This window comes from Strix aluco, chromosome 2, assembly GCF_031877795.1.
Source record: "Strix aluco isolate bStrAlu1 chromosome 2, bStrAlu1.hap1, whole genome shotgun sequence".
Lineage (NCBI taxonomy): Eukaryota > Metazoa > Chordata > Aves > Strigiformes > Strigidae > Strix > Strix aluco.
The window spans coordinates 125,610,910-125,622,914 of record NC_133932.1 but is presented as its reverse complement, the minus strand read 5'-3'; the positions used below and the strand labels follow the sequence as shown (position 1 = coordinate 125,622,914).

Genomic DNA, 12,005 nt, shown 5'->3' with positions numbered 1-12,005 from the left:
AATTTAATTCCTGAATTTGAGTCAATGCGCATGCAGAGGTAGAGACTGAGTAGAGGTAGGAGTGATGATGGATCCACGTAGCAATTCATTCTAGCAGGGAAAATTTAAATACACATCAAGAGCATAATCCAATAATTGGCAGATCCACTTCAAAATCTTGAAAGCTTATTTTCAGCCTCTTGAAGCTAACTGATGCAACACCTTCCTGTGAGAACACAATGTAGCCTGGGCACTTGTCTCCCATACCAGAGTTACCACAAAATGCATTAGTTCCCACTTCAGGGCTTATTCTCTTACATTTTTCCAGGAACAATGTGGGACTTCTTTTTGTCCTCTGAAGTAACAAGGTGCTTAGCTCAAATCTCAGTATCTGTTAAGACTTGGGAGTTTGTGCTGTCTTGTGCCAAACAAAGCTGCACAAGACGCTCAGGCGTGTAAGGAAAGGGCCAGAACAGAGAACATGCTCATGTCACTGTATCAGTCAATTTATGACCTCATTTGCAATATCAGAGGCAAGGCCACATCTCAGAAAGATCAAAGAAATAGTAAGAACAATGTCTCACAGAACTGACTTCAAAAAAAACTTGTAGAATTGTCACATGACAGAAATGTTCATTCAGAGAAAGTTGGACAAAGAATTACAAGCCCAGAAAGAGGACGTTTATTCTCCTCTCAAGACCTGAAAGAAATCAGTGTTAGCTGATCACCACTCATAATAAATCTTCCATTTAGGAGCTAGCACTAGGCTCCAAGAGCAAGCCCGGAGAGCAAACAGTAACGCACTAGCAGCGATTGATTTAAGAACTGGTTGTTTGACTTGCCCTGGCAATACCAACACAAGAAGCTGTCCACAGGTAGAGGACAGATCTTCATCCCACCTTCCAGGCTTGTTCTCCAGCATCAGACACTCTCAGGAATGAAGAGAGAAATGGTTAATGCATGAGTTCCTCTAGGAGAGATAAAGTCAACCTGAGCTAGCAGAAGGAGTCCCCTCCTCCCTGCACCCTAATACAAGTAGGACCATAGGAATGTATTTTCTCTAGGCCTGCTTACCATTGACAGTCAGTCACTCAAGCATTAGGCAAGAACCAGCTTTATGCCTACACAGAACTGTGTGGCAGCCACTCACACCACCTCTGCCAGAGCAAGCTTCAGGTGAAGCATGGCAGGCTTATGCTGAATTCAGGCTCCACAGAGCTGATGCAGGTTAAGAGCAAGAAGCATTTTACCAGCAGAGGCACATGCTCACACCTGGCCTGAAGTGCTTTTATTCTAATTAAGTAATTCTCTGCTATACCATCTCTCCTCAAACACTATTCTAAAATGAAAGGGGAGCAGCAATTGTTCCAACCATGGCAGAACTTTAGTTTGCTTAGAAATTAAAAAAAAAAAAGAAAAAGAGGGAAGACTGTGAAGAAATCACTCTGCAAATTACAGGAACTGCAGCACAGCAAGGAAGTATGGGCTTCTAATGGCCTCCAGTAAACAATACATACGCATCTTCTGCCTGAAAAATCTATCATGCAGCCAAGCGACATTCCTCTGTGGACACTGGTCTTGACTGCTAGTGCGTACAGAGGCCCTGTTGGATGGGGAACCAGACAAGCCCAGGAGAGCTGGAATCCCCATCCAGACAGCTTACAATTCACACAGATAAGGTGACAAAATGGGGGAAAGAGTCATAAGACCCAATCGGGGTTACAAGGAAAAGATGTTGAGACACCGTACTACCAGGAAGGAAAGACGACCCCGATTCTAGAAAAAAAATGTCGCTTTGTTCTCTACTTCTAAAGGTAATTCCCAAGTGTCACAAAACTGTGAAAAGGCAGTTGAGTTGTGCATCAAAACTGGAAAAAGAAATTTACTTACGCAAACTTCAGTTAAAAAAAAAGTAAAAAAATAGTTTGTGTAATTTTTTTTTATACTATTATACAGTTATAGCTGTAGCAGTATTTACAGTCTTATGTATATTCATATCAATGAATCACTTGGCCTCACCCTAAAAACTATGCTTTCTGCATGCTGGAGTAACTGAAAACACCAACTTCACGAGGAAAAAACTTCAGATATATTACAAACTTCTTTACCCAGGCATGTTACTGTTTGTAGTAGGTAAAAGGTGTAAACTATCATTAGATTACACATAAACTACTGATTCATTTTCAAATCTTAACTTAATATTGGCTAGTAAGCTGCCTTTAGAAAGAAACAGTCGTGTTCCTGACACTTATGAGCAGGTGGACTTTCTGTTATTAATTATGGACTACTGAGACAACACTCAAGGGACAAAAATTATCATCATTGTCAAAGAAATTAGTTTTGCATTTAGAGGTTTTTATGCAATTTCACTGTGTTTAGATTGTACAAAGGTGCTCAACCACAGCTCAGAAATGCTAAGAGTTGTTACTAGAATGTACCAACACCAATAGTTTTATACTCAGGGACATTTTTTTAAAGCAAATGTATATCAGCAAGCACCTTGGTTTCATAAGAGAAATGCATAGATAGCTTTCAAAACTTCTATGACACTGAAATAGAACTCTGAATTTATAATTAACTAATCTAATAACAGACTTAAAAGAGCCTTGTTTGGACCTTTTTATGTCAGAGCAATTTTTTGTGACAAGATTATTTTTATCAGCTTGGAGATAGCAATCTTCCTCTGAAAGAAGATACTTCCAAGGATGCAGTGTTTACAAACAAGCATGACTTCTCAAGGGAGAACATCTCTTATATATACACACAACAGGAAAAAAAGGATATACAACTGGCAGGTTAAGGATTTCACTTACTTAAAGCACTTAAAAGAAAGTGGAGTTCCTTTGAAAATTCATCTCCAAGTGTGGGTTGCAGAGTCAGCTTTCTGAAGATTAAACAACTTTATAAAGAAGGAAATAATATGGTAGAGATTAAACTTCAATTTCACCTGTTTGACTTTGGGTCCTTTCATTCTTTGGCTACATAAAATTTGGCATTAACCTTAAAGCTGACATCATTTTACCATACCCAAACTCAAAAGAGCAAGCAATGTCCTCTGAAGGAGGCCACAATATATATATTTTTTTCTTTTTTAAGACAAAACTTACATACCCTTAAATCTGGAGAGAAGTTGTCTGCTGAGGTGGAGACTGAGTCGGATGATATAGCGGAAGCAGATTTGGTGTGAGTAGAATGGTCCGAGTGAGAAGTGGAAGCACTATAAAGAGAAACACCACAGTGTATCAAAACCATGCTCGAGAATGCTCAAAAGCCAGCAAGCACAGCCACTCGTTTACAGTCATATAAGGCATTTTTCACTATTTCCACCCTTTCCATTCTCAGTTATTCAGCCCTCAGCAGTGGTTTAAGAGAACCTGTTTTACTCGCCCTTGCCACAGATTACCAAAGCGCACACAACTCATTACCAAATCTCAATTCAGACTGAGCCAAGGTTATCATGATCACACACACTTGATCAAATCCTAAATTACAGAAACTAAGGGCCTCCATTTCAGGCTTTCAGATGGGAGATATTAGTGCGCTGCAAGGGGATGAAAACAGACAGACTCCTGAACGCATGCCAGCACAACTCCAACCGCAGCTTTACAGCAGTGGAAGAAACTCAGAATAAAAACTCTTTTCATCACACATAACTTTCCTCCTTCAGGTATAAGTACAACCCTCAGGAGAATTAAAAAGACTCTCTCAGCATACCTCTCTGGTGATACAAAGTGCGATTTGCTAAACAGCAAAGCAAAACAGTTATTTCCTTTTTCTACAGAGTTTTTCTAGTACAGCTGTAAGCAATTAAAATAAGCTTATTTTATAGCATTTTTATGCTGCGACCTCTCCTACAACCATAATTGCTTAAAATTAGCATTTGATAATAATGCTCTTAAAACCCCAGATGACTGTAAAGAAAGTTCCTCCGTGGTACAACATTATTCCCTGAAGCCACAGTACAGCAGCGAACGTACCTGCGCCAATTAATTCCCACACTCTTACCGACCCCAGAAAGGTTTTACCTTGGTATAAAGACACTCTTAAGGATCAGCTCTCAGGCTTGCAAGCCTAGACTTGGCTGAAGCAGAATACCGCCAGGAGTATTACCGTTACTACTTGTATTAATTAGACATGTGACAACCTAGAAACAGCTATATCTAAGCTTCCAAAGGGCCTGGAGATCTGTTAATTGTCTGAAAATTGTTTTGCTGCTGGTAAACAGCCACCAAAAAGCTAAAATGTTCTGGTTTTATTTCTATTCTTCAGAGTTTGGCAAAGTATTGCACAGGCAGTGTTAAAAACATGAAGGACTACAGCAAATTTGGCCTCTTGGGAGGTCAAGTCCTTTCTCTCCAAGGATTAAAGAGTATTGGCAACTCTTTCATCCTATGAAGTAGAAACTTAGAAACGGAACCTTTGGGAACAGTAAAAAATTATTTAAAATAAACGATACTGGTGTGCCAATCGAACAGCACAATTTCACTGAATGCATTTGTTGTACATGGTTCAACAGCTAATCACTCAGCTTTCCTACTTACTCAATCCTTGTGGTGTTGCCAGGTAAACTCCTGTCATTTCAGATGAACGGTGGCACTTGTGCACACAACACTGCTCATGCTGCAGCAGCCCCACAGTCTCCGTCCCACACAGAAAATAATCTTACACTAAAATAACAAGGACTGAATCTGCAAAGCCTCCTGTTCTTACGGATCAAAGGGCCTCACACATACGCTGAATTTGTGTAGTCTCACAACAGAACTGATATAAAGTGTGTGCTGCTGCTGAACGGGCTGCTCACATTCCATTCTCTTCCTCCTCCTCTCAACCTGGGCTGCACACTGCTGCTATCTCCATTGTGCTGGACGAGCATCACAGGATGCATGGTTCAATTTGCTGATCTGCCAGGACAGTAAACTATTAATAAACATGAAGAGAGTCTTCTGTTGGATAACAGGACTGACTGGATTCATTACATGGCTGTATAAATCATCAGATGCAGCACACGGAGAGGGAGGGAATCTGTATCTGGAGATGATGAGGAAGGCTGAGAGCACTTCTGCGCACAGCAGCCTGCAGGCATGCTAAATTAGGCTTAGCACTAAACCACATTTTTATATTACTTTACTTAAACGAGCTCAGACCCCTGGATGTGTTGCCTTGAGATTCCTTTCAGCCTGGTTTCTGCATGGTCAGCCTTCATCTTCCAAGCGTTCACCCTTGTGTTTGCAACTTTAATTAGTTTGACTTTTAAAGGGGGAAGGGGAGAAATCACACTTAATTTAATCTTTGCACAAGGCAGCGCCAGTTTATTGTATAGCAAGTCATAAGGAAATGGTACTTAAAGTTACCAAGGAAGAGTAAGCAGATACTGTAGATGCCTTTATCACCAGGTGACAACTCTGACTCCTGTCCCTGGGTCTCCATCGTGCCTTCTCCCATGCCGGCTCCAGCCGGGGGAGCCAGAGGCTCAAAGTAAGCCTCCAGAAGCCATGCCTTCTATCTCCCTCCCCTTTCAGGGCCCAGAATTTTGTGTATTTAGATGGATTTTACAGGTCAGCAACTTTGCTGAGTTTACAAGTCATTTAGCACAGGTGTAAATAACTAAGCAAGGGGCACACCAGCAGCTAGCCTGGACCCCATGCACCATGCTGGACAGCTTACTCACCCAACGACCATCACTAAATCACTGAGCACAGTAACCTATTAGGAGAAGCATTTGCATCAAGAATTTCATATCCTTTAGTCACAGAAAGGGAGCTGGAAAAGCTGGAAAGGTTTAATGGAGTGTGCTAGTCTCTCTGTCCCTAAACTAGGACAAGCTACACCCAAACAACTCCCTAAACCTGTCCGTCTAACCTGCTCTTAACAGCCAGGGAGGGAGAGGGCTAACAAAAGGATCAAAATTTCACCAGTTTTTCTGCTTACGCAACTTGTCTGCCCTCATACATTCCCAGTGCCTACCTAATACACAAGCAGCAATTATCTAATCATTGTAGATCAAAAATTTTTATGAAATTGTCAATTAATTTTACTTTGGCAGACTAAGGGGCAAACTGCTTTACGCAGGGGAAAAAGTAAAAAAAAAAAAAGAGAACCATAACTCACAGCATGTCTGAGCTGTGAAAGTGTTTTGTGTTTGTTGATCACGCTTGGCTTCAAGTGGGATTTAATGAAGGAAAGCATTTGCATTTTAGAAGTGGATTTTCAAAAGCTCCCTGCACCAGTGTCCCTCTGCTCCCGCAGAAACCACCGGTGAAGCCTCCCTCCAGCAACAGCAGCACGAGCTTTTGGGAAGCGCCGCCTGCACACACAGTGAACAATACCGCTTGGATTATGCAGCTCTGCGCAGTATGCATAGGTTGCATATGCTTGGCTCACTGCCTCTGTTCTCCTCATCCATCATTTATAGTGAGCTGAGATGGAACGAAGGAGCAGACAACCGAAACGCCACTGGCTTGCGGCTCCCTCTTCTTATCGTTGTCAGGCAGTTGCACAATTCCAGCTCTGCTGCTTAGCAAACTAATTAACCTGATGTCCCTGCATGCACATGAGAAGTTTATTAACTTCAGTGGTTTAGTCAATCTCAAGCTCTTCTCTGCCGCCAATGCAAAAGGAAAGATCCTCAAACCACGCAGTTTCACGTGGCTTCAGATGGGGAAGAGCATCCTGGGGCTGACACACAAACTCAGAGTGAGGAGACCAGAGCTCCCTCCACGCTTTGCCACCAGCCCTTCTGCATCATTTTGGGCAAATCATTTACTCTGGTTTCTGTCACAGCTTCTGCTCATTATCCCAGCTTTTGCCAATGTAGTTAAAGCTGTCTTGTACAATGCTTCTGGCAGTATGACGGGGTACTTCTGGTATCATGCCGAGGACCTCGCCGAGGATGCTCTGTTCTCACAGGGACACAGCCCCATCAGCTGTGTTCCACCAGTAAGACAACACAGAGCAAACCTGAGGGATGGTACAGGCACAACGGTCAGATGTAACTGCTGGGTTCAGGGACACCTGACAAACACTTGAGAACACAGGTAGGTTTGGGCAGATTTCAGCAAGGGTTAAAAATCACTGGAGCTGTGCCAATCACTGCTAGCTTAAGGTCTAGTTCAATACACTTAATAAACATGCAAAATAACGATATTATCTCTGAACCTCATTAAGGTTCTAGGAAACAACATATACTCAGGTTCACAAAATACTCCAAGCTCTTCCTACAGGAAAGAAAGAGAGTGCAGATGTTCCTGTGAGGAACCTGTGAAGACCAAGGACCTCCTGGAGCATTTCTCTTCCCATGCTTCAGGCCCAGGCAGCTCCACACTATCCTTGCTGATGGACGTCTGTGTTAAGTGCCAAGAGAGACCCCTACCAACAGTTCAAAAGCACCTTCAGGGAAAGCACCTTATGCCTGTTACTGCCATCCCTGTTTCTCCTCTCCTTCCTCCCTCCCCATGCAGAAGCAGCAAACAGGTTTAGGATGCAATTAACACTGATCTATGTCTTTCACCTTAGTAATTATTTTTATTATTTGAACGTGTTTCTTATGATCAGATTTTGAATGATAAATGACTCCAAATGAGAGCTGTCAGCACAATGGTCTTGTACAGTATCTGCACGCAGTATTAACCCCTTGGCTATATGGAATACATATATGCAACTAATAAGAGAATTACAATGGAAACCAAGCACAATGACTCAACTCCTGATAAAGTGTTCATTGTTATTATTAGGACGATCCCACAACACACCAGGTGGTTTTCAAACATAATTCAGACTCAGACAGATGCCCTCCGGTGATTCTTGTTCAGGCAATTCAAAGGTATTACTGCATCTGTAGCAGAATTGAAGGTATGCCAGTGTGCTTAGCTTAAACTGTCAACAAAGATGTAGAGAAGCTGCAAACAGAAGTGTCTGAGACACGCAAACTTATCCCTTTAAACTATGAAAGTTCAGGGGAAATATTTTGGGGGAAAGCAGTGATAAGGTCTTAAGCCACTTCAAAAAGTATCATTAAATGGCATCTGTCAGAGTCATCCGAGTCAATCTCTAACCTCAGACCCCTGCAACGTAAAAAATGTGATGTATAAGAAAGCCAAAGAAAAGAAATAAAAACTTGTAGTTGCCATTTGCTTTGCCAACTGTTACAGAAAGAGTTTGACTCTGAAGTTACTGCTTTCCTAGTGTAGAGAAGCAACAGTTTTACCTGAAAGGAGAAAGCACAAGTACAGCTTCTGAAGAGAGCAATTTGACCTCATGAGGGTCTGAGCATGACACAGTGAACTCAGGTCAGGTAAAAGATAAACACAAAGATGCAAGGGAAGTGCCAGAATCAAACAGTGAAGCCCCACAGCTCTAACTTGATGCAGACAAATGCACCGTTTATGCAGGACTGAGTCCTCCTCCCTGTATCCTTACCCCTATTGTAGGGAATTTAATACCACATTCTTTGTACTCCAAACCCAGGATATTTTTCCACCCTCCAGAGGAAAGAAAAACTCCTAGGAGATATTTACAAAGAACTTTCTGTGAGCATCAGGCCTAAGGATGACAACGCTACACAACCTCTTCTCTTAGGCCATGGGACCCAAGAAGAAAGTCACGACAATCAATTTCATGTATCACATAAACTTCAAAACTTCTGGCAAAATTTGAGACAAAGGGCATGACATTAATACGAGGGGTGATCGGGATGAGCCATCCCAGCTTGTAATTGCTGAGAATGGTTATTTCCGAGCAGGCTCTTAGAGGTGTGCCTCTTTCTGTTCAGCAAGAACATCAAAAATATACACATATATTCCTTCTACTTCTGTTCATCAAGAACATAAAAAAATATACACATACACACCTTCCCAAAGATAAGAAACAATCCTACGCAGAATGGAACTGGGTACGATGAGGGCAGTGAGACAACAGGACAGGTTGCCCAGAGAAGTTGTGGATGCCACATCTGTGGAAGCATTCAAGGTCAGGTTGGACGGGGCTCTGAGCAACCTGATCTAGTGAAAGATGTCCCTACCCATGGTAGGAGGGTTGGAACTAGATCACCTTTGAAGATGCCTTCCAACCCAAACCATTCTATGATTCCATGCATTGCAACTTCACGAGAAACTACTGTTAATTTTTGAAGACACTTGTTCAGACTTTGAAAACTAAGGAGGAGACCTTTGTCTTGCTTCAGAATAAGATACTTGCTCAACCCCCCCCCCCCGCCCCCCCAAAAAAAACCAACCAAAAAACCCAGAGATGATAAAAAAAAAAAAATCAAGTTCTGATTTCTAAAGCTCCTCTTCGAAATCCCTGAGTGGGAACCTGCATATGAGAACTCTGCAAAAACTCTGCGAAAAACTGATGGCACGGGAGGAAATGCACCTCTAGAAAATATGCCATTTTTATTTACAGCATATGCATAGGGCTTGAGGACACCTATTTTTTTGTACCACTGTCTGGCTCACTCATATAAATAACACAACCAAAATGCAGTCAGTGATGATAAAGTCACTTCTCCAGCACCTTCCTTATGAATATTCCTTCCCTCCCAGTACAAGAAGTAGCTTCTTCATTGCTTGCAAAGGTGTGCCAATTACTCAAGACACTAATTGGCATGAGCTGCTCACACCATTTTTTCTGTATCAAACAATGTTTTGTTTCAATAGTCATTGAACTGACATGGAAAACAGGTGATAAAATGCACCACTGAGCAATAGAGTTTCAGACACAGAGGTCATAAATGAGAAAAACACCGCAGAGGGCAAATTTCCATTTCCTCTCTTCCTGTTTTTTTAAAAGTTTCTCATTATGTACATTCCTAAATCAAGGTGAAAACTGCAAATTAATGATGACTAGTGGCAAATACAATTTAATTTGGAAGCTTCAGATGCCAAGAGAGCAGGATCCAACTGGATCAAACTCACAGCAGGGCCATGAATAGAAGCACCTGCAGCACTTGGGCACTTGTCTTAAAAGTATAATGACACAGAGGTATTGAGCACTCAACTTCCCAAATTCAAATGGTCAACTCTTTCTCCTCAATACTTTCAACACTCCTGTTTCTTTCAGAGAAAGAAAAAGAAGTACTGAAAAACCTTCTGGGTCATATCAGAGCAGATCAAGACAAATGGGTGCTTGTTCCCCAAGAATATGACTTTGTCCTAGCTAGTACTGGCTGAACTGGCCTGGGAAATCCAGCTGCTGCCCACATCAGTCTCTCCCATTTACAGCAGCTCTCTGCTAAGGCTAAGTGGTCCCTATAGTCCTTATCTGTATATAATACCTAAGGGTACTCAGAAGTCCCTTGTATGCCCCTCTTCAGGCAAGCACTTGAAAGCACGGCTGGCATCTGACCGAACCAGGGCCTCGCAGCAGGAGCTGGGCACTCAGCACTGGCTTCCACTCTGCCTCGGGGCTGTAACACGCTCTGCTGCTGTAAATTAAGTTTTAGCATCTTAACACCTCCTGTCCCACAGTGCTCAGCACTGTGCACGCCCATAATAACAGGCAGCCCCTCTCCGGAAGAGCTTACGTGGACAAAGGAGTAGTATCTCCACTGAGCAGTGACTTGACCTTAATTCTTCACAGTGAAATAGAAAATCAAAACAGGCTTATTCTACTTAGACAACAAGTACCAAAGGAAACTACCTACAGCATGAGATACACCCTTACCCTCTGCAAACACCCAGTACCCTCTTTTTAGGCACCTGCAGGACAGACAATTGCTACATTTCAGAAGTACATGGAACTCACAATTTTTCTAAACATTTAAAGATCCCACTCTAACCTCTGCCTGACCTGTAACAATCTCAAGGGGGGAAAAAAAACAAATATGCATTTGAAGGAAAGAAAAGCACCAACTGCCAGGCTTCCTCTGGCATTCAGAGGAGGCAGACAGTTATATAATATAATAATGCACCCTCTCCATTCAAAAGGGCTGGCATGTCAGAGCTTAATGACATCTTAAAAAGAAGCCATTTCAGCAAACAAATCATTGTGCATGTGTGTGTGACAGACCTAAAATAGCCCCCCACACCACTTGCCTGAATGAAAAAGATTCACTTCTGTTGCCAAGCAAAGCCGGGTCTCAGTCCAACTTCAATGTTCCAAGGGAGGAAAATGTCATTTTTTAAAAGTTGATCCTTCTAAGTAGCATCCTGAGCTGAATATATAGTACATGTTTTCCCATGAGCCATAAAGAGAATGTCCTATATTTTGACCGTGAACAAGCTTTTCTAGGAATGCAAATTTTGCTCTCAATAGTTACACAATGGACTACAGTGTCACAAGCACCGTTCGTGCTCCATTAGTCATTCTTTTATTATTTTTTTTAAACAGAAATTCACAAAAGGCCTACAGTGTGTGTAGAGCACTTGCTAAACAATAGGCTGATTGTTTAAAATATTTGCAAGATTCCGAGAATAGAAGGCCAACACCCAAAGACAAACCAATATGCAGCACATAATTAATAACAGCGAGCAGCCCACAGTATCATGCTTTCGTGAGTCAAACAATCCAGAAGGTAAAAAACAGGAAGAATAGAGGCCTGAACCAATATCCTCTGATCAGCACATGGAAGATAACTACAAAGTGATCTGTATTCACAAGAGGAACAATAGGGCAGTTAGGTTTCTAACTAACTAAGCTCCAGGCTGGTATCGGATGGTGCTCAGTTACAAGGAAGAAAACAGAAGGGAAGAAAAAAAGAAATTATTTTTCAAGAAGTTGTTAGATTTCTGCAGGGAACTGACATTTTACCTCTGTTTCACCAAGTGAACTTCAGCCCCTACCTAGAGTCCAAAATTAGTTACTACATCCTGAAAGCAGGCTGATAACCCAGTACTTTGGTCTGATTCCAGTTCCTAATGGAAATGTCTGGCTTGCAAAGTCCACCACTAGCACAAGCGCCTTTGCTTGCAGCATTAGGAGTTTGGGCAGTTAGCGGTGGGCAAGGCAAGCAACCCACCTCCTCCAGGTGAGACACGATGGAAAGGCAGCCCAGTCATTCTGGCTCTGCCCTAGTGCTTGTGAGAAAGGTT

At 42.1% G+C, this 12,005-nt stretch overlaps 1 protein-coding gene across 6 annotated transcripts in view; it reads right to left on the bottom strand.

Moving 5' to 3' along the window:
- Positions 1-12,005, bottom strand: part of MTMR2 (myotubularin related protein 2) — a 63,982-nt gene that overhangs the window by 39,457 nt on the left and 12,520 nt on the right. For 4 of the 6 annotated variants that reach the window (XM_074816212.1, XM_074816214.1, XM_074816218.1 and 1 more), the window contains exon 2: positions 3,091-3,196. In XM_074816212.1, the coding sequence (XP_074672313.1) occupies positions 3,091-3,196 (106 nt within the window). Of the gene's footprint in view, positions 1-3,090; positions 3,197-4,004; positions 4,023-11,009; positions 11,147-12,005 lie in introns of those variants that run through there. The other 2 variants (XM_074816216.1, XM_074816219.1) reach the window with 2 other exon arrangements.